Raw genomic sequence first — 23,454 nt, forward strand, 5'->3', positions numbered from 1 at the left:
GCCTTATTATTGTTAAGAAGTTTCTGCCAAAGTTTCCAGCAGATTATCTACTTCACCCCATTAGTCCTGGTCTTGTCTGCTGGAGCAAATAGAGCAAGTCTGGTTCATCTTCTGCTTAACAGCCCTTCCGATATTTGAGAGCCACTACTGTCTCTCCTCTTATTTTTCTCCAAGTTAAAGCTACCCAGTTCTTCCAATTGTACCTCAGAGGTCTTGGCTTCCTTACCATCTCAATTGCCTTTCTCTGGACATTTGACAAATCACCTCAACCAGATTGCACCCACCCAAGAGTTCTATAACAAAATCATGCAACTCATCACTAAGATCAGGAACCATACATGAGGACTGTAAAGTGCCCAATGTAACACCATTTTTAAAAAGGGGGATCCAGGAAATTATAGGCCACTTGTGTTAACATCTGTACCTGGAAAACTGTTGTCAAATATGGAGTTACCAAACATGTAGAACAGGTAGCGAATATTCTTCGTGCTGGTAGGCCAAATCTGGCAGCTGTGGGAAAGGGTCAGGTATATTTCCCCTAAAAACCCACCTCTCTGTTCCTGCAAGAACAATAGTCTTTTCTTGTCTGACTTTAGATTGAACCTCTTTATGTTTCAGTGTCATATCCAACCATGTACTTGCCAGCTGACTCCTTGTTTTGTTGTACAATATTTTGATTACCTCATAAAGTTCAAAAGGGGGTAGGGACTGAGCAGGTTTTGCAAAGAAAACTGAAAACAGCATAAAAGCATCACCACTCACCAGAGAGCTCTCAATGCAGTCACACTGGCTTATTTAGATGCCTTCTGTTTTCCCTTCCCATCAAAGGAATGGCTTGTGGTTCAGTATTTTACTTTTCAGAATCTCACATACTTAGCACATTTCTCCTTCAGAATTTTTAGTCATGGGATCCAGACCAACTTTTCTCAGAACTCTTTGAAATCAGCTTTCCTAAAGTCTAGGTTACACAACCCCCAATCTCTTGCCATCACAGATTCCAAGGTGCACCTTTTAAGAACAAAAGCATTCCAATCAAGGGTGTTATAAGGTCTGGGTTTATATTTGGCTCTGGGAAAGCCGGGTTCAAATCCCTATTCTGCACAGGTGATCAACTGCTAGCCTGTTTGGAGTCACCAGTTCCCACTCTAATTTGCCTGATAGAGTACTTGTGCAGCCAAAATGCACTTTTGGAGGGAGAGCAAGATGCAGATTCTGGTTACAAAGAAGTTACTCAGGAAGCATCTTCCTTGGTACTAAGATATGCCCAAGGCCAGCCCCAGATATTTTCTGCCCAAAGTGAAGCACAAGTTGGACACCCACACACTACTCAATTCAACACAGAGAAACCAGCTAGACAACAGGAAAGCATTCTCCATTGCATCTGAGTGCAACAGTCAATATTCGGGGGCATAGGACAAGCCACACATGGCACACAGAACTCTGTCCGCCAACATCTTTCCACAACTCCTTGCCTCCCCATTTCTGCCTTACTGCTTAAGGGTAGGGCCATCTCTAGATATTCCCTGCTGAAGAACACCTGACATACCTTGACAGTGTATATTTGCCACCTGCAGAACATGGACCTTTTGGGTGAAATAAGGGGGTTTAAGGGTGCCACAGGCCTATAGCCTATAGTTATTAAAGGTATAACATAGGCAGGAAAACAGCTTAATGTGCTCCAGTCATTGTATCCTGAGCACACCAGCCCCAATGAGGACAAGTGATTGGAAGTTTTGTTTTCCATTGGCAAAGCACTCAATTACATCAGCTCTTAAGGCGCAAGGGATATATGCAGTGCTTTCCCCCCTAGAAAAATAGGTGCCTGTGCTTACCATGAAGTTGATACAGCAAGTGTCACACTTTTTAACAACAACAAAAAGAGGTGCCGGCACTGCGTACCCTTGAGTACCCCCTGGGGAAAGCACTACTACTCCTGCTAGGCACCTACTTATTCAGACAGGTGCTCCAACCCAGATAGTTGGAGCAACAGCGCATTCACACCCCTTTCAAGTCACTTAAACCTCATCTGATGTGGCATGCATAAGCAACCAGCAACGGCACAGCTCCATCTTTTTCTGTCACTATCAGCCCCTCATTGTCCTTGGAGACAGCAGGGAAAGGGCATTTTCTTCTACCTTTGCACCCCAGGCCGCCACTCCTTCCATCTCTGACCACCTGGACTCTTCCTCCACGCCCGGCTCCTACCTCATGGGTGGCACAGAACCCCGTCTTCCCCTGGATCCCCCTCCTGCTCACCCCTCAGACTCCCCTGCACGATGACATTTATGGACAGTCTTGTGTCACTAGAGCAAACCGTCCATCTTCCAAGAGAGCAGGCCCACAGGACCGAGAGTGCCTTCACGTTACGAGTCTGTCAAATACTAGAATGTTAAAAAATGTAAGCAATATTGACGCTAATGCATATTTCACAAGCGTATCCTATTGCAAGCAAGTTCAACAAAATTCCTGATCTCCAGCTGTTAAGGAGTTGAGACTACACAAGCCGCAGAAAAAAGGAAAGTCAAGTTTGCAGAACACATTAAATACACAAGCAGATGGTTCTGCGTGAATGGTCTGACATTTCAGACCCAGCGGTAGCTGTTGTGAATTAGTAGATAATCTTGTCTCTTACCCCACAAGGAGCCTAACTTTCTGCTTTTAATGTAAATAAAGGCTTTATTTGAGGCTAGCTGCTCTTGGGATAGCTAATGAAATAGTAAGGCAGGAGGAAAGCATCTAATTGCCAACATTCCCTTCTCTTTTCTGGTCCCACTTAAAAAAGAAACTTCCCACACTCCTCCTCCAAGCAGTTCACGGTGCTGTGTAGTTGTTTTCCTTCCCCTCCTCATCTTGTCCTCACAACCCTGTGAGGGAGGCTAGGCTGAGAAATGGTGACTAGCTGTGGAGACTTGAACCTGGGTTTCCTCAGCTTTTGTTTGATACTCTCCCACCACACCATACTTTCCTACATTTTAAACATGCTTCTTAAAGGTAAAGGTACCCCCTGATCATTAGGTCCAGTCACGGACGACTCTGGGGTTGCGGTGCTCATCTCGCTCTATAGGCCAAGGGAGCCGGCGTTTGTCCACAGACAGTTTTTCCGGGTCATGTGGCCAGCATGTCTAAGCTGCTTCTGGTGAACCAGAGCAGCGCACGGAAACGCCGTTTACCTTCCCACCGGAGCGGTACCTATTTATCTACTTGCACTTTGACATGCTTTTGAACTGCTAGGTTGGCAGGAGCTGGGACTGAACAACGGGAGCTCACCCCGTTGCGGGGATTCGAACCGCCGACCTTCTGATTGGCAAGCCCTAGGCTCTGAGATTTAGACCACAGCGCCACCCGTGTCCCATAAACATGCTTCTTAGGAAGCTGCAAAAGTAAAAAAGGGAGGTGGGGGAGAGATGCACCATCTCTGCCCTTTGACACCACAAAGCTTCTGGCCCCTGGCAAGGCAGTTCACATCACATCAGAGTTGTGATGGGACAGGTCCACATCATACATTTAAAACACAACCAACACACATTTCACACATGTGTCTTCCCCCAAAGGATGCTGGGAACTGTCACCTCCCATTCACAGACCTACAAACTACAGTTCCCAGCATTCCTTAACACATGGTGTGGCTCTGCCCAGGATTTGAGGCTGGGCTTCTATCTCCCTGGTCAGTTCTGTTAGCAGGGCTTCCTCAGTGTAGTCATAGATTTAGTACAGGACCCTTCAGTTCCTCTGTATATGTCTAGGCAGGAATAAAACTCTCTGGCTACTTGCCTTGCATTAAAATTCTGGGTCCTGGACAGAAGCAAGGTTACATACATGTTAAGCTTAGGGTTTCAAAAGAGTGGGGTGTAGTAGGGCCCATGGTGTTCGTTCTCTTAAGTTGTAAGACACCCGTACAGTGGTACATCGGGTTTCAAAAGCTTCAGGTTACATACCCCTCAGGTTACAGACTCTGCTAACCCAGAAATAGTAGCTTGGGTTAAGAACTTTGCTTCAGGATGAGAACAGAAATCACGCGGCGGTGGTAGTGGGAGGCCCCATTAGCTAAAGTGGTATCTCAGGTTAAGAACAGTTTCAGGTTAAGAACAGACCACTGGAACAAATTAAGTACTTAACCCGAGGTACCACTGCACTGTTTAGTCAGGAGAAGAGGAGACTGAGAAGCAATAGGCAACCATCTCACAATGGCCCAAGTTACTCTGAGACACCTGAACAGAAAGTCCCACTTCTCAAGCCCTTTCAAGTCTGCCTACCTTTCTTGGTAGAAGCCTGCCCAGTGGAAACTTACTTGTGGGACAGCTCAGTCAGTAGAGCATGAGATTCTTCATCTCAGGATTGTGGGTTCAAGCCACACCTTAGGCAAAAAATTTCCTGCATTGCAGGAACGGCATTGGAATAGAGGACCTTCATGGTCCCTCTCAACTCCACAATTCTAGGATTCTGTGGCACTAAAAATAACTCCCACAGTACAGATTCTGCATGGGAAAAATGGAGGAGCATGCAGCTCAGTTGGTAGCAAATGATATCCATCCAGAAGTGCCCATATTCAAGCTGTAGCATTTTCAATTATGTATTTTATATAATTACTCTGATAATCCTGCCTTTCTTCTGTGGTGGAATTTAAGATGGCATTCATGGGCTTCCCGGGCAAATTTCAGAAGCCTCAGAGTACAGGCACCCTGAATCTGGAATGCCCTTTCAATAATAATAATAATAATAATAATAATAATAATAATAAATTTTATTTGTATCCCGCCCTCCCCGGCCAAAGCCAGGCTCAGAGCGGCCAACAACAAGTAAAAATAGCACAGTATACATAAAATCAAAGTCAATTAATTAAAACACGTTCTAAAATCAATCTGATGCCAACTCCTCTACGTCTTCAGTTTCAAATAAAAACTTACTTTATTTACCCAGGCCTTTGACAGGTTTATGGTCTCTGATTGTACTGCTTATTTATCTTGTTTTTATTTTATAACTTTCGGGATTTGCTCTTATTTTAAATGCCTTTTATTGTTTGTTATGCATATTACTGGCAACTGTAACCCTCTCTAGGCTCATGTATGAAGTGTGGGGTAGTAAATGCAATGGTCCAACTACTGCAGCATCCTTCCTCCCACTGTGGCTTGCCCAATTTCCCCTGGAAGTTCAAAGCAGGACTTAGACGCAACAGCAGCTGGCACTCAAAGGCATGTTTGCCTCCAAGGAAGGTCTTATGAAGCCATCCTGACTAAAAGCCACTGAGACTTGTAGGTCCCCCTCCTGGGACTGACCACGCCCAACCCTGCTTAGTTTCAGAGGTTTGCTGCATCATGTAGGGGCTTTAGACCACACCCCAGACTCAGTTCAAAGGAGCAGGTACCAGGGCTTCTAAAGACCTTAAGGGAGCCACCAGCAGCCCAAGAGGCTCCGCCTTGGCTAGATGGACCAAGGAACTGTCTCAAGAAAGCAACTACTTTAAGTCTGCTTCCCTTGAACTTTTCACATTTAGTGGACCTGCTCTGGCTTAAGCTATGTCACTGGGGTTTTATTTTAGCCTTCATAACCACAAATGCCATGAATAGAAAGAGAACCTACCCAGGTGACCCCGACACAAAAACATCACATACACACTAGGGAAGCTTAGGGGAGTTTTTAATGTTTGATGTTGTGTTGTATTTTTATTTTTATTTTTTTGGAATCTGCCCAGAGTGGCTGGGGAAACCCAGTCAGATGGGTGGGGTATAAATAATAAATTTATTATTATGATTATATTATTATTATTATTATGAGGCAAAAAAATGAAAGTTTACTACCCTCCCCCTTCTTCCCTGCCTGCTCTCCCCACCTCTCTTCTTCCCCCAACCTTATACTGTATACAACAGTAAAGTCTCACATTGAATAAACCTGATATGTAGAAAGGCCTTTATCATCTGAAAATAGAGATGATGTTTGTATTTTTCTAATCCCAGAAAATCTTTAATAAAAACAATTTTTAAAAAACCCACAAATGCCAAAGATAACAAATTTCCATGTGAAAAAAAAAATTAAGGGATGCAACCAAAAGTAGAAATAACATTGATTATTTTTACTGTCTTGCTTGGCTTTAAGGAAAACCCACTTTTCTTAACCCCTTCACAAACAAACAAACAAACAAACAAACAAACAAACAGACAGACAGACAGACAGACAGACAGATAGATAGATAGATAGATAGATAGATAGCTGCAACATGCATGTTATAGAGGAAGGACTGTAACAGCGGCTATAAATCATAAATGGCAAAAGTGCAGCTACTACCCTTTTAGAGCAGTATGCTTCTGAATTCCTGTTGATGATAATAAACATTATTTGCACCCCACCCATCTGACTGGGTTTCCCCAGCCACTCTGGGCAGCTTCCAACAAATATAAAAGCATACTAAAACATCAAACATTAAAAACTTCCCTATGCAGGGCTGCCTTCAGATCTCTTCTAAATTATAAGTGCTCACCACCATGCCGTGTGTGTGTGTGTGTGTGTGTGTGTGTGTGTGAGAGAGAGAGAGAGAGAGAGAGAGAGAGAGAGAGTGGGGGATGCTGAATTGCTAGCATCACCACAGCTTATTGTGCTGTTAGGGCAGTTTGAATACAAGTTCTGCTCCTGGGGGCTGATAGGATCACTTCCAGTATCCATCAATACAATCTTATAAGTATCTGCTCAGAAGTAAGTCCTCCAAGCTCAAGGTAGCTTATTTTTGGGTAGGTGAACAGAGGACTACAGCCCAAGAGGCTGCTGTTGATGTTCCTGCTCTATCTTTCAACCATTTCTCCAATCAATTTATACACAGCTTAATATACAAAATATCGCAAGTGGCTGATGAAGCAAAAACTTTAGAGTGGAGTGGCTCTAAGGGTTAACTATACATGATTTTCACATACACATGTAACCCTTGGAACTGAATCCCTGTGTAAGGTAAGAGCTTACTGTATTCAAACACACACACACACACACACACACACACACACACACACACACACCCCTCTCAGAGAGTGCAGATATTTATCTTTGTACAGTGGTACCTCTGGTTACGTACTTAATTCGTTCTGGAGGTCCGTTCTTAACCTGAAACTGTTCTTAACCTGAAGCACCACTTTAGCTAATGGGGCCTCCCACTGCCGCCGCCGTGCGATTTCTGTTCTCATCCAGAAGCACAGTTCTTAACCCGAGGTACTATTTCTGGGTTAGAGGAGTGTGTAACCTGAAGAGCATGTAACCCAAGGTACCACTGTATATGCACTGGTATACTAAAGGCATGGAAACATTAGGGGAGAAGGTAAGATAACTATATCAGTCTATCTAATTTAAATATAGCCCTTCTGCCAAGGCATTTGTAATTCACTGGGCAGTGTTTACACACTCATACAAAGATGGAAAAGTTGACACCAACCTTTTAATATAAAAGGGTAAAGGGACCCCTGACCATTAGGCCCAGTCGTGACTGACTGGGGTTGCGGCACTCATCTCGCTTTATTGGCTGAGGGAGCCGGCGTACAGCTTCTGGGTCATGTGGCCAGCATGACTAAGCCGCTTCTGGCAAACCAGAGCAGCACACGGAAAAGCCGTTTACCTTCCCGCCGGAGTGGTACCTATTTATCTACTTGCACTTAACATGCTTTTGAACTGCTAAGTTGGCAGGAGCAGGGACCCAGCAATGGGAGCTCACCTCATTGCAGGGATTCGAACTGCTGGCCTTCTGATCGGCAAGTCCTAGGCTCTGGCCACCTGCGTCCCAACTTTTTAATATACTTTGGAGTAAATATGGTGAATTGGTTGTACTGCCAGTACAATCCTTAGCTGGAATCTCTGTACTACGTTGCAAAGTAGCCATAGACTGCTCCTTTTTCTTCTCTGGTGCAGTGATGACCTAGCCTTTACAAAACCACAAAGATTGTAACAGAGCAATCCTAGGCTTATCTGTTCAGAGGCAAGTCCCACTGAGTTCAATGGAGCTTTGTGTGCATAGGATTGCAGCCAAAGGAATTTATTCTTGCCCCACTAAGACCCGTACTGGGACCATGATGCAAGGGTGAGTCATCTTTGGAATCATTATTTCAACTTATTGCTCCTAGTCTCTTGCCAGGTGACTTTTTACTCTTCTGCTGTGGAGTCTTAAAAGGAAAATTATTTTTCCTCTAAATTATATCTCCCCCAAATTAATTTTTAATTTGCACTAAGTTGCTGCTGCTTTTCATTTGTCTTTCATTTCCCCACCTGCTTATTCCTTCTAGAACCTTCCAATAACAATCGCTAGAGCAAATGGGAATCATTCCACCCCAATATTTGTACAGCACAGTCTCCCATGCCCTTTAACTAGTGCCTCAAGACATTTCCATTTCTACATGAGTTTTCCAAATGACTGGGGTATCTGAACAGTATCCCTCTCCCTCCATTGTCTTCATCCCACCATTTTGCACTTTGCTTGCTATCCTTTTTAAAAATATATATATATTTGTAGCCTGTCAGCACAGCTGGGGGTGAGTGGGGTGCAGTTCTGCATTTTAAAAATATTATACAGTGCCTTGAAAGGTTTAAAAAGAAGACGACGACATTATTAGCGGAATGGAAAAGATTACAGTCGTACCTTGGTTGCCGAACGCCTTTTGACTTGAACGTTTTGGCTCCCAAACACCGCAACCCCGGAAGTGAGTGTTTTGGTTCACATTCTTTGGAACCTGAAAGTCTGATTGGGCCTCTGCGGCTTCTGATTGCATGCAGGAAGCTCCTGCAGCCAATTGGAAGCCATGCCTTGGTTGTCGAACATTTTCAGAAGTTGAACGGACTTCCGGAACGGATTCCATTTGACAACCATGGTACGCCTGTACTTATCTCCCTCAGTGGAGTTGGAACTTAAAAAAGAGATATTCCCTTTACCTTTAGATCTTCTGCTGAGTAAGTAGATGAGGCAGTCAGGCTCAGCCTGTTATAATGGCTCCCCCACCTGTTATAATGAGCTGAACATGCCATACCCTAAATAAAAAAATTCCTTCCAGTAGCACCTTAAAATTTTTTTTATTTTGACTATGGCAGACCAACACGGCTACCTATCTGTAACTGATGCCATACCCTGCCCAGCACACAAGGGACTAAGGATTATAACAAGATTGGTGGGGGGGGGAGGGGAGAATCCACACCTGTCTAGAGAAGTTGTTTCCTGTCATGAAGGAACAGCTATAATTAGTGCAAGTCAAACAGCTGTTAGGTACGGGGGGGGGGGGCAGGATTCCAATTTTGGCAACCCCAAAGCTCTTTCCAGCAGAATTCCTTTTAAGAATGTAACCTTTTGGATGTGTGTGTTTTTTTAAAAAAATAAGATATCGCCAGAGCAATTATCCCTTTCTCCAATGTGGCTTGTGGGCCACTTGCCACTTCCCTCTCCCTCAGCAGATCCAACAGTCCCTTGAGGGGCTTGTGCCAGCTCAACTAAGCAGGTGTGAATAATCTCTGGCACACTTTTGGAGGAGAGATGAAGGTTCTTCCTGGTGCTTTGCAGGCGATTCCTCCTGGGCAGGTGGCTCATGAATCTAACAGGGGTGGGACACCTGCCTGCAGTAGCTGGGGCTGCAATGAATGCAAATCTTGCCTTTGTACAGAAGTCAAAATAAAAAAATTCCTTCCAGTAGCACCTTAAAGACCAACTAAGTTAGTTCTTGGTATAAGCTTTCGTGTGCATGCACACTTCTTCAGATACACATCTGAAGAAGTGTGCATGCACACGAAAGCTCATACCAAGAACTAACTTAGTTGGTCTTTAAGGTGCTACTGGAAGGAATTTTTTTATTTTGACTATGGCAGACCAACACGGCTACCTATCTGTAACTTTGTACAGAAGGTTAGTTTCCACCCCTCTATGTGGACATGTAAGATACAGGGTCAGAGTTCAAGGACACATTCCAACCAGGTAAACACTCAAGGAGGGTGTGAAGCCAGGCCTCTGAGTGTGGCCTGGGAAGATTCTTGATGGCTCTGCTTAGCTCCAGGCCACAGGTTCCTCACCCTTGCTTGGGCAGTTAGCATGTCATTTAGATGGGTGACATTTCCTCCTTTGCAATTACTCAGCAGGAACAATTGAGCTGACCCTTCATCACACACACCTAGATTTCACATTGCCACACAGCTCTGTTGCTTTTCAGTTTGTGGAAAGTACTACAAGACTACTCCTGCTAGGACCCATGCAGTAAAGTTAGTTATTCTCACCCTCTGACCTTTTCATTATGCCATGCACAATTAAAGAAACACCAGTCAATACCTATACCTATACCTACAAACAGATTGGAATCACATCACCACATGCACTGGAAAGATGCATGGAGGGACAGAAACTTAAGGTTGACAGGGTGCATTAAGAGGTAATTAACATGCATTAAGCCATCTCAACCTTGGGGAAATATTCATATATCCACTTACGGATCACAGATTCCTCTCAGCTAACTGATTCTCCTAAACGCCATAGGTGCTCACTCCCTGGGGCCCTAGGTGCCCGAGCACCCACAAAAATTCCCATGAAGGGGTCAGGTACCCAGATATTTTGGTGCCAGGGTCATGCACACTGCATGGCACCCACAGCCCTGGGCACCCACAGTCACAGGGCCAAGCTGGCACTCCTGCTAAACTCCATTAGACATCACCCTCAACTAGCAATAGTAAGACCCTTTTCCCTTTTGGAAGAGTCTGTGTGGGATCAAGAATATTTATTTTTTTACTGGGGTACAAATACTTACACAACTGTGTTAGCCTTTTCTCATAACATGGCTTGCTTGCTAGAGCATTTATATGGGTGGCCGGGAGGTGCAGGTTGAGCAGGCAACAGGATAACCACTTGACCCATTCCTACTTCACATGACCTTTTCTGTGCCAACAAGAGCTCATATGCCTGTCAGCATGGCAAAGCAGCCTCATTTCCACTGTTTGACAGTGGAATTTGCTGCCAAGGAGTGTGGTGGAGTCTCCTTTTTTGGAGGTCTTTAAGCAGAGGCTTGACAACCATATGTCAGGAGTGCTCTGATGGTGTTTCCTGCTTGGCAGGGGGTTGGACTCGATGGCCCTTGTGGTCTCTTCCAACTCTATGATTCTATGATTCTATGATTTACTTTCCTCCATTTGCTCAGTCTGTTGCTCCCAAGGTGGCCCACAATACATTACAAGGGTAATGGAGTAACTGCCAAAGCTGCTTCTATATGCCAGGTTTTCCAGGCCAGGGTATAGGCAGGATTTATGTTGGGGGTAGAACAGAGCTATCTGCAGTGCTATTGGTCAGTTAGTTAAGAATTTTTATTTATTTACTTGATATGCATGGTTCCAGCAGCAGCAGCAGCAGCTGCATGGAGGACATGCCGTACTGGTGTAATGCTCCTGTAGGCTTGGGGGATGAAATGCAAAACAGAATAGGGCAGTTACCTCGGTTGGCTATAGGGTGGTGCTTATAATGCCAAGGTCACAGGTTCGATCCCCATATGGGTCACATACATCTTCCTGCATTGCAGAGGGTAGACTAGATGCCCCCTGTGGGCCCCTTCTAACTCTACGATTCTGATTCTATGATAGGGTGCACCGGGAGGTGACAAGTTCCTTTTTTAAAAAATCAGGAATTAGACTGCAGCAATTCTAACAGCAGCACAAACTGTGGCTTCTTCAATCTTCTGCCCTGGCACCCAAAAGTTGCAACAGGCCTTTGGGAATTGACTGCTTTTAATAAAAGTGCTGGTGCCATGCTGTTTTTATTGTAATTGTTGGTAAATAGATTGTGTGTGTATATAATTTTAATTGTATCAATGTTTAAATGTATTTCAATGATCGGTTTTTCTAAGTTTTTAGCAGTTCTTGTTTTTAATCTGCAAGCCGTCAGAGAAAAAGGGTATAAATAAACATTATATTATAATGGTAGGAGTACTACAGTAGCAGCTATAGTAAAACACACAGCTGAATGAAAATATCAGTGTCCTCTGGTGGCCACAAAATGCCTTTACAGGCAAAGCATAGAACATTACAGTAGTACGATATGCAACATGGTAATAATAGATTATTTTGTGTGTGTACTATGCTATTTAGCCCCAATAATAGAGTGCACCTTTAAGCAAAACTACATAAGGAAACCAACCATTCTTTTGCATTCCTTCCTCCTCTGAATACAAGGTTGCCAACTAGCAAGAAGGAAACAGTCCCAGCCAGGCCTTCTTCTGCATCCTTAACTAAGATTTGATATACTGTACGGAAAACAGCAGGTGAAGCTTTTAATGGCGCGGAGCTCAATGCAGTCACCTCCTGAAGGCTATGCAGAACAAAATGCTTTTAGAAGACCACCCAAGGGGCTGGTTCAGAAGCTAACAGTCCAATTAAGCTCAAACAGGCTATCCTGGAAAGTTTGGAAGAACACCTGAAAGGATGGCCACATGCCATGGATGCCTTAGCTGAGATTCCTACATTGCAGGGGGCTGGACTGGATTGACCCTTGGGGTCCCTTCCAACTCCAAAATTCTATCATCAAAGGTGCCACGTGTCACTATGCCTTTAAAACTTTTTGAACAGTGTGAGGAAGTACCGATTTTGCCCCCTGAACAGAAAAAACCCCTAATGAATATTTCTCTCAAATGCACCAAAATTAAGAGAACTTTCTCTAGAAAGAAACAAAGAGGTTTGCCTCCTGCTGACAGCACAATCTTTCTGGCAAGTCTACTCTGGAGCAGAAGGCATTCAGTAGTGGGTTTAGTTATTTATTAAAGATAGGACCGTGGGAGAAACAAGGAAAAGGATTGCCACCTTCCTTTCTGACCCTGCTTCCCTACCTTCAACAGCAGATAAAGTTTCCCCGGACCCTTGCTATGCATAAAGTGTTGCTGAATATATAGAAGCAGAAAAAGTGGCAACTGTAGAGCAGACATGCCTAGTGATAACCCATTCAGCTGCTGCAGGCAAGTTATCGCAAAACAGGAAAGCAAGCCCCAGATTCACATCCTGTTACACCTTGATAAATACCAGAGGCTGCTAGCCTCTCACTTCTTCTAGTATGGCAGGACTGGGAGGCATCCTGTTCTGGGGTGGCACACGCTCCCTGTGGGGTGCATCATGACCTGGACATGTTATCAAGTATTCCCAAGAGTAGGTCAACACACCAAAATCCACCAAGAAAGCCAACTGGAGTTAACTAGCAAGGCACAAGCTAAGTAGTTGTGTGAATCAGTTCCTTCTATCAGACTCACGGGAATCAAATGCACTTTTTTCACTTCTGCTGGGAGAAAGTGGGGGCAGAACATTAACTAGGAGGACTGAAAAAGCAAAACAGGGCTTTCAAAGAGTGGAGTGCAGGCCCTCATGAGTACTACAAGAGCATTGTTCCCAAAGGCCACAGCAAAAGGAAGGAGAAAGCAGAAGGAAAGGCTAAGGGTAGCAGAAGGGAATTTGGAGGGGAAAGGAAGGAAAAGGTAGAAGGATTAACTACAGCATGAGGCCAAAGCTGCAACCTAAATCATGCCTACTGAGAAGTTAACTACCGAATTATTGCTCTCTGGTAAGGGGGGGGGGGATAAATTAGGATTACAGCCCAACTGATAGAAATATAATGTAATTAAGACCTTCCATCCTCCTTGTCCTCCACCCTTAGCCATCTCCCTTTTAGCAATATAAGACAAAGCTTTCAATATATATGGGGGTGGGGGGCAGAAATACATAAATGCACACTCTTTTTGTGTGTCTTGAAAGCAGCAACAAAATTCTTCAAACCTTTGTGAATAAGCAATGGTCCCAAAGAGAGAAACAAAACAAAGCAACAACCCAGGCCTGTAAAATAAAAGAAAAATGTGCTAGCATTAAACAAAAACAAAAACCCTGGAATGCAATAGATAGTCATAGGAATCCAACAAACACCATGTGAGGTAAAAAAAAAAGCTGAACAGCAATACTAAACCTACATTAAAAAAATAGAACAGAAAACCATTATTTGAACTCTCACCTTGCAATCAGAGTGTCCTGTTCCATCACTGCAGCAACAAAAACGTAGAACCAGGTTTTCAAGTGGCTACCTTGTAGTGGAAGACTGAGTTAAAGGTTGCTGCTTTTGGGGTGTGTGGTTTTTTTGCTGACCCCCTTTCCTTACACCTGTGGAAAGTCCTGCATAATTGCTTGTCCTGAGATCTACTGCTTCAGCTTGGAACACTGAAGATAGCAGCAGCTGTTGCATATTACATGCCCTGAGCAATTCCCTTTCCCACCACTCCCAGTGTAGCAATGGAGGTAATATGAAAAGACCCATAGCAAGTTCTGCAACTGTAATGTGATTTAAATTCCTCCTGGCTTTGTTATTTGTATGCTAGGTTTACATGCCAGCAAATCAGATGTTGGTCCGGCTGCTAACCTGCCCTTCCTCAAGGCTCCAGGTAGCCTGTCTGTGAACACTTAAGCCTGCCTGTCCTTAAAAATGAATAAATAATGTAAAACAGCACATCTCCCTTCCTTTTAAAAAATAAAAATAAAAGAAACATATAGCAAAAATGCACTGGGGATAAGGGCAAGGAAGGTAGTTAATCAACTACCAACTACCTACAGCTGCCCTCTAGCTGCAAATTGCAGTATGTACTTGTGCCCCCCCCACTCCACCCTGAGCCAGCCAGACACTTCAGTTTGAAAGGTATGTTTGAATTTGATGAGGTGAGGCTAGTCAACTCTGCCTCCAGATCTACTAAGGGCTCCCACCTTAAATGTGGCCTTTAGTAAGGCATCGGCTTGGTACTTACCTGAACTGTATCTTGCTCGAAGGTGCTCCTCCAGTCACAGACGTAAACAAGACACACTGACAGCCAGTATCTTTACTGAATGAATTTATTGTTTTTTTGAACTAAAGTTGCTCACAGTTATTTAACAAGGGATACATCAGAAGGTTCTTCTTTGTCCATTTTGACTGTTAAATAATGTCAGTTTGTGTGTCCACATGTGCGTGTGTGTTTGTGTCTTCAAAGTACAAAATAGGAAGGATAACAAGAGGTATTGCTTTCGTTTATTCTTATGTCTTGTGTAAATAATCCCCTTCCTGCTTGTACTGTATGGGTTTTGCTGTATTACTATTATTATTAGTAGTAGTAGCATTTATTATTCTGTATTGAAATCCCAGCCTTTTGTAGAGGTACAATGTAACAGAAGCATCAAAATCTATACACAAGGGGAGATAAAAGAGGGGAAAGGGGCCTGAGGGTGGTGGAAGGGAAGCCTGGGGGGGAGGGAAGCAGAAGGCGGAGGCAGAAAAGACAACAAAAGCAAAAGAGACTAATTTACATCAATATCATGCAATTAAAACTGCCCCCGAACCTCCCCTCCCTCCGTCTCCAACCATCACCCTTCCTGTGTCCGACATGCACACAGCAATACAAGATAAAATTTCCAGATTAGAAAACAAAGCAAAACAAAGGAACACCTTCCCACTTTTGTGTGTCTCTTTACAAAAAAAGGGGGGGATTTCCCCCTTCAAACCTATGTACAAGAAAAATGGGTCCAAGAAAGGGGGGAGGGTGGGGAGAATCCATAAACAACAAAGACAAATGAAATTAAAAAAACAAAAAAACAAAGGGAAGGGAAATAAGAGGGAGAAATCTAACATTATCTTTAAAAACCTTGCAATACAACATACACTCATAAAAACTCAACAAACAACAATTGAAGGTAATAAGAGAATTGAACACTAATACTAAAATCTACATTTAAAAGATATTGGTCAAGGAGATTTACTCCTGCTTTTTCTTCTTCTTCTTTTTTGTCTTTGACACATATGATCATGGTTTTGAAAACCTTTGCATGTGGGCCAGATTGAGTTACACTTGGTGATAGTTGGAGAGAGAAAAAAGACAGAAGCCAAACAAAAAATGGAATATTGGTGAGAGGATGAAATTAAGTGGTCTTGTCATCATTCTTTTCCCCTCTCCCCAAAAATAAATAGGAATCAGTGTTACCTCTACACAGTAATGAAAGCAGAAGATTTATCTAACAGCTTAAATTTTTAAATATATATTTATATATATGCATTATAAATAATAACCAAGACCTAATAATAACTTAAACACACACAAGGAAGTTCCAGCCCACCCACCCACTTTTGAAAAAAAAAATTATAAAAATATCTTGCAATACTTTTAGAAGTTTACAGTAGCTTTGTGGTTTTGTTTTTGTTTTTTAACTCGCCCATAGTGCTATCTCCTCCATATCTTGCTCCGATGAACTACCAGTGGTTGTACACACACGCGCACCCACACAGGAAGGGGAAGTTTGTTTGTTTTTAACTCTCATTTCATGTTCTTCCTTTGCATTAAAATTAAAAAAAGAACAACAAACGCACGCAACCCAAATGAATAAATAATTAAATAAATTAAATAACAAATAAATAAACGAAACCAGCAAATAAATAATACTGATATATCAATGCAGCACTAACGACACAATAGTTGCATCCAGATGCACGAGGCAGGAGAGAATTCAGCCGGCGGAAGGAAGTCCCAGTGCAGAAGGAAGGAAGGAACTGAGAGAGAGAGAGCAGGTTGAGGAGAGAAGCAGCAGCAGCAACGACAGTGGTGGTGTAGGTGGCAAGAGTGCATGGCAGCAGCAGAGATTGTCCTCCAACAGGTGGATTCTTGTCCCTCCTCCTCGCTGCCGGAAGCTGCGTTCCCCCCTAAGTTTCAGTGTTCTTATTTGATTTGACTTCCGTCTTGTAGTTTTTCCCTAAGTTTGTGTTCTGCCCCTCCAGCAGGCTGGGAGGGGGGAAAATTTGGAGATTATAAAAACAAAAACACAATTGGAGGGGGCGGGTTGAGGGAGTTGGGTGGTATGGGAAAAGGATCTGGGGTGGTGAAATTTGAGGACAACTTTCCTGTGGTAAAGCTCCTTAACAAAACATCGCCTGAATATGTCGTAATACCGCCCTCCCGCAGTCTGGATTTGCCAATGGGGAAGTGTGCTGTCAAGGGCAACGACGTCACTCCAGTGACTCCGACTGTGCAATTTTTATAACTGAGCAGTTCTCCAGCGCAGAGCACCGAAAAGAAAAAGTGTGTGTGGTAGGGTGAGGGAAAAGGAGGAGACCCATTTCCTGCAGTGGGAGAGGGGAGGCTGGGAGTCCCCAAACAGAACCAGTCCGTGGACAGTCTTACATCAGTGGCCTTCCGTGAACAAGTGTTCGCAGAGCACAGAAGGTGAAGCTGTTGGCTGACATGTTAACTTTTCGGGATAATTCCTGGTAGCAGAGTGGAAACAAGCGGTGGTGTCAGAAACACAGAGAAAACAGAACAAGGACAAAACAGGGCAGGGCAGGGCAGCAAATCAGAAGGTGACTGGGGTGGGGGGTAGGAAGTAAAAGAAAAGAGTTTGGAGAAGATAAAGAAACCAAAAAACAACAACCCAAGATTTGCCAAACTGGGTTTGTCATCTGTGCTACCTTTTCATTCTTTTCTCATTGCTTTTGTGTTTTGTTTCAGAGAGATATATTATATCATATAAATATATATATGTGTGTGTTTGTGTTTTATATATATAATATATATATATATGTACACAGTCATTCCTTCATACAAAAGTTGTCTATAGACAGTTTTGTACTGTTGTAGCAATATATATACACATCCATCTGTTTTAGAGGCTAGCTTGCTAAAGAATACTCAGTCATTTTCGTTTGCGTATCTCCGTGTGTGTGTGTGTTTAGTTATTTAAACTGTTTCTTTTTCCTTTTCCTCTTTTTTTTATTTAAAAATTGCATTTATTTAAGGTTGGTCTTGTAGGCCGAGTGACGAGGCCATCTTTGCCTTCTCTTTGCCAGCGGGGTACTTAGTGTCTCCTCTAGACCCATAGTCATTAGCATCGGAATCGCTCCGCTTGCTGTTTGCGCTATGCTTGGTTGGCGTGCCGGGGGGATGGCTCACCTGCCCGTTCTTCTCGTCTGAAAAAAGTTGTTTAATTACGTCAAAGAAGTTACTCAATGGGCTGCCTGGGTATACAAAACAGAGGAGACAAAAAGAAAACAAAGAAAGCAAGAGAAAGAGAAAAGAGAGAGAAAAAAGAGAGAGAAAAAAGAGAACAAACAAACAAATGAACAATGGGGTTTTAAACGAGAAGAACGTGATGAGCGGTCCAGAGCCACGTGCATGGGTGTATGTGGAGGATGAAGACAATGAGCAGAAGAGGAAGAGCATCAGGATGGGAGCACTGAACTGCCTACGCATATGGAAAGCCTGGGGTCAAGAATGCCACACCTGGTGGTTGGAATCTTGCACTGTATAGCAAAAAGCAGAACTTTTGCCTAGAAGGGCAACTGGCATGCCTAGAGAATGCCATGATGCTGGATAATACTGGGCCTACGTGAAACTCCTCTGAAAAAAATGTCCTGAGTGAAGGAATTCAAGAGTAATGCAAAACCACCAAAACTCTGATCCTAAGCATGCTCACTGGGAAGTCAGTTCTATTGCTTCCAATGGCGTTTTCTTCTAAGCACCTGTGATCAAGTATGTAATCTAAATTATGCCTCGAAGCTTCAGTGATATCTCATTTGCCTGATCCGTAGCCACACATGTACTCTTATGATCACACACAGAGCTTCTGTATGCACAAGCTGCTCCCTTAATTTAAAGGAGAAGAGAAGATTTGCTTGCACAAAGGAATTAATCTGCAAATCTACTTTCTCTATTGAACTGAATGGGGGAACCTTTGTGGGCAGTAGAACTGTGTGTGAGCACAGGAGTTCAAGCACTTGCAAAAATACAGCTCAGGATCTGTATCTATGATTCCACTCTTCTCCATCATTCCGTTTCTGTGTGATTTGTTCCAAACTTTAGGAATGCTCACTAAACTTTTTATGTCTATTTCTATCATCCGTTGCACACCGATTATGCTATTTACATTAAGTACTTTAGCTTGTACGAATTTTAGCAGCAAATGAGCATCCCCACCCCCCAAAAGCATGTGAACACTGCCATCAACCTGTGTCAAATGTGCACAGGTAGCATCCCAATCTACAAAGTGCTCATATACCCCTGAACTACGTCTGCTGCTGTTTCCCTAAGGCAGGATTCCATACTCTAGCAGTAATGCCTAAATCCAGTAATCATATGCAACAGACAATTCATGTTTAACATTTCCACAGCAGCTCCATATGCCCCTGTGAGTCAAGGGCCCTGGGTTGTCAATCCCCTCCCTGTGCACTCTTCCACATTATCACTGAATTTAGGGACCAATCCAAACTTTGGAAGCCAACTGCTGGGCTTTGTCGAGTGGTGGGGCCACTGGCACTTCTGCAGCCCTGCCACACATGGCAGCCAGGGTAGAAGGTGAGAGTGAGGACCAGCACAATTGTGGTGCCAGCCTGGAGCTTATGCCTTGATCAGGACTGGATTGAGCCCAATGCCACTGTGCAACAGCAGTGGGACTGATTCGGCAGGCAGTGAACCATGGGTCAACTCAGCCTCTCCCTGCTTCTCAAATGCTTGATTTGGGTGCATTTCTTTCTGGTTGCTGCCAGGGGGAATTCTGCTTGCAACATTCCCGCACATTTGGATGGTAGAAATGGAAGATACACAGCAGAGCTGTAATGCTTCAGTCACCCTAGTGGTGGCAGCAGACCTCAGTGGAGGGACAATCCAACACACTGCCCAGGCAACAGGGGTCTGCATTGTTCTGCCTGATGTTGCTTATTGTGGTGTGAGATCTGGCCCTAGGAGCCTATGAAACTTATTTAAAATAATAACTAAGATGCATCTTAACCACCATATACAGTGGTGCCTCGCAAGACGAAATTAATTCGTTCCGCAAGTTCTTTTTTCTTGCGAGTTTTTCGTCTTGCGAAGCACGGTTTCCCATAGGAATGCATTGAAAATCAATCAACGCGTTCCTATGGAGACCGTCTGGGGACAGAGGGGAAGCGCCGCGCGCCTCCCCCTCTGTCCCCAGACCTGTTTTAAAGCAAGGGAAGGGGCAGCGGGGAGAATCGCTTCTCCCCGTTGCCACCCCTTGGTTCAAAAGGGGTCCGGGGAGAGAGGGGAAGGCGTGCGCGCCTTCCCCTCTGTCCCCAGAGATTGCGGGGCTGGCAACGGGGAGAAGCGATCTTCTCCCCGCCGCCCCTTGCTTCAAAAGAGGTCCGGGGACAGCGGGGAAGACGCGCTGCGCTTCCCCGCTATCCCCGGAGCTTGAGGGGCAAGCTTCGTTTTGCAAAGCAAGCCCATAGGGAAATGCGTCTTGCGAAGCGGCTAAGAAAACGAAAAACTCCTTCGTCTAGCGAGTTTTTCGTCTTCCGAGGCGTTCGTCTTGCGGGGTACCACTGTATCTCATGTGGCATCCAAAAGAGAGTTACTGCCTCTCTTGAAAATAAGATGAATTCTAGGAAACTACCTAAGATGCATAAGGCTAACTCCGACACAGTGTTGAGTGCATTTAAGCCCACTGATTCCAATGGGTTTATGGGTGCTTAACTCTGTGCTGAATTGTGACAAGAGCGTATAACAACAGTTGCTAGTTACTAGAAACCACTGATGAGTCCATGGGGAATGTAGATGCTGGAAGACTGACAAATCAGGAAACTACTTCTATTTTGTTTTAGTGAACAAAACGAAGAACTAGATATTGCCTAAGAGAACACTGGATGCAATTGGACAAGTTTTCTGGGACTGATAATTTAAATAAATAAGTATGTCAGTACCCTGCAGAAAACAGAGAAACGAAAATGTTTTACCAAGGCTTGGGATTAATCTGAACAAGGGACCATTTCAACTCAGTCCAATTTTTCTTCCAGGGTACGTCCTGGAAAAGCTAACACCATTTACACCACATCCTGGTGAAGTATCTTGGTGGGTTTGGTTACAATTAATCCACAGTGAAATCCTTGTTAAAATCTTGCTTCTAGCAATCTTCGTGTGATGTGTGAACAGACATACCAAGGATCACTGTATGTGTTAGTCATGCATAACAGCACAATCCGATACATGTCTACTCATGAGTAAACCCCACTGAGTTCAATGGTGCTCATTCCTAAGAAAGTGGTTGTAGGATTGCAGCTTAAGCAACCCAAACTGTTCTGTGAAGTGGCAGCCATGGCACTTAAGATCAAGTTCATTCTGGCTCAAATAGAGTCATTTTGTGTGTGTGTGTGTGTGTGTGTGTGTGTGTGTGAATGTAACCATTGTTTATTTGCAAATATTGATTATTTTAAATATCAGTAGATACAAAAACGGCCACCAACTGCACAATGGTAAGAACTGAAGTGACCAAACTAGAAGGCAATTCTCTCTCCACTTGCCCTATCCAGCTGGCAACTTGAGCAGAACAACACCAGCCGCACTACCAGAAGGACCAAGTTGCAAGGAAAGTGTAACTTGGATACTCTTTACCTCTCATAAGACAGCCTTTCACACTTTTCACTTTCACAGAAAACAGTCCCTTTCCTTAGGGCCAGTTGCCAGCAAACCATCAATATTAGTTTTCAATAGCAAAGACTTAGAAATCTCTGTTTTTAGCAGGCATTTATGTGCAGATCTTCCCCTGGTTTGTGAAAAAGCCACACATCCATTCGCTCTCCTGCATTCCATCAACAACAATAAGGCTTACACTGGCCATAATCCTTCACAAACCTAGTTAAGCACACACAAGACCATTGATTTCAGTGGTCCTCCGTTCACTTAACTCGGTGTTGCAGTCACAGAAATTAAGACATGGTTTGTGACTATATAGGCTATATAGGACTGATATAAAAAAGTACAGGGAAATAGTAGAAAGCAGAGCATCCTCTAGAGGTGCCATGATTAAGAACAACTGAGACACAACTGCCCCACTGTTTCTCGCATGATGCTGGAGCAAAAGGAATAATGGAGAGATAAGATTTCCAGAATTTTGAAGGGAATCAAAAGTTTTATCTCCCTCAGATTTAAAGACATAACGAACCAAACCCTGAAATCTTGCACACACGCAAAATGATATGTATACGACACTTTGTTATATGCTCTGGTCCTCATGCTCACATGTAAACAGGCTTCTGTGTGTGATTGTGTTGTTATTTTGTAAATTCCGCCTCCTCTAAATTTTTAAAAATAGCAAATTTAGTCTTGCATATTATGCAACAGCTTCTTGTGTACACTTTGTCAAAATTTCCAGCTAGAATTACACACACACACACAATAGATGTGTGTGTTAATTACTAATTTATAGCAGAAACAAGTTTAAAGACACACATCCCTCTGCACTGATTCTCTGCAAAGTGTTTGTAAGGAATGACTATGGCAGAGTCTTGCTCCATAACAGCAAAAGAAGGCAGACAGAGGTTGTTGTATGCTTAAAAAACAAGCAAACAAAAAAAAAAACCCCTCACTACTTTCTGGAGGTAACTGAATATGTACTACTCAGCCTAACTTTGCATTTTTCTGAAAAGGTCCTGTTCCATGCAGCTGCTAGAGACAGCCACTGGAAGAATGGCGTAACTTCAGAAATAAATATGAAAACGGTAACAACAATGGTAAAGTTGTGGTTGTACTTCTGCTATGCATGAAATGGTCGTGCTGGAGTAGTTTGTGAGATAAAATGACATTTCCTTTATCTGACATACTGCACTGTACAACATCTGACATACTGAACTGGATGGACTTAATATTAAATATTTTAGCAGGAATATTTACTATTCAAATTATTCCAGAGGTTTTTTTTGGGGGGGATATTGCTTTTACAGTTGCCTTACATACATCTCCTGCATTTTCCTAAATTACCCTACAAATCTGTGACCCTCCAGATGATGTTGGGACTACAATTCCCATGACCCATGACCATTTGTTTTTATTTTGCAAACTGCCTGGAGAATTGAACTGATGAGTGGCCATATTCATGAATACATGATAGTAATAACGAGGAGCCATGCTGCCTGGGGATGATGGGAGCTGGGAACTCAACAATAACAATAACTAGAGAGAGAAAGGTCCCCAAGCCCTCATCTACAGACGTCACTAATCTCTGCTCAGCCTACATTACCAAGGTAGCAGTTTACATCACTTGTCAACACGCTAACCTAGCTGCCTGACAGAAGCCCATTTCCTGCTAGCAATTCCCCTAGCTCCTGTACATGTCTAAGGAGAAGACCATGCTGCTAGAGTCTTCATAATTTCTCTCTCTCCCAAACAGGTGAAGAGGTATTGATTATGCTTGGCTACATTTTTGTGACATCAGTGCCATCTCCAAATAAATTTCAGCTTCTAGAATTACAATCTAATCTGTAAAGTTATACTCAAAGGAAATTATCTAGGTTTCTGAACTCTCAGAACGCAGTTGTATTATAAATCATCATCATCTCCACCCCCCATCATATCTTTATGGTGGTGATACACATCTATACAGAAACTTTAGGTCGCAAGGTAGAAAATAGACCTACATTGGCCACAATACTAATTCCCATTACAAATGCCTCTCTTCTTCCATAGTCTTCTGCCTTACCAGTAATCAGAC

The 23,454-nt window shown here is 43.4% G+C and overlaps 1 protein-coding gene across 15 annotated transcripts in view; it reads right to left on the reverse strand.

Moving 5' to 3' along the window:
- Window positions 1–14,811: 14,811 nt before the first annotated feature.
- The window catches only part of BRSK2 (BR serine/threonine kinase 2), a 400,801-nt gene continuing 392,158 nt past the window's right edge, over window positions 14,812–23,454 (reverse strand). For 6 of the 15 annotated variants that reach the window (XM_082193163.1, XM_082193174.1, XM_082193171.1 and 3 more), the window contains one exon: window positions 14,812–17,923. In XM_082193163.1, coding sequence (XP_082049289.1) covers window positions 17,748–17,923 — 176 coding nt within the window. In that variant the 3' untranslated portion in view covers window positions 14,812–17,747. Of the gene's footprint in view, window positions 17,972–23,454 lie in introns of all 15 variants that reach the window. The other 9 variants (XM_082193170.1, XM_082193165.1, XM_082193169.1 and 6 more) reach the window with 5 other exon arrangements.

Source organism: Podarcis vaucheri (genome assembly GCF_965113315.1).
Source record: "Podarcis vaucheri genome assembly, chromosome: 1".
Classification (NCBI taxonomy): domain Eukaryota; kingdom Metazoa; phylum Chordata; class Lepidosauria; order Squamata; family Lacertidae; genus Podarcis; species Podarcis vaucheri.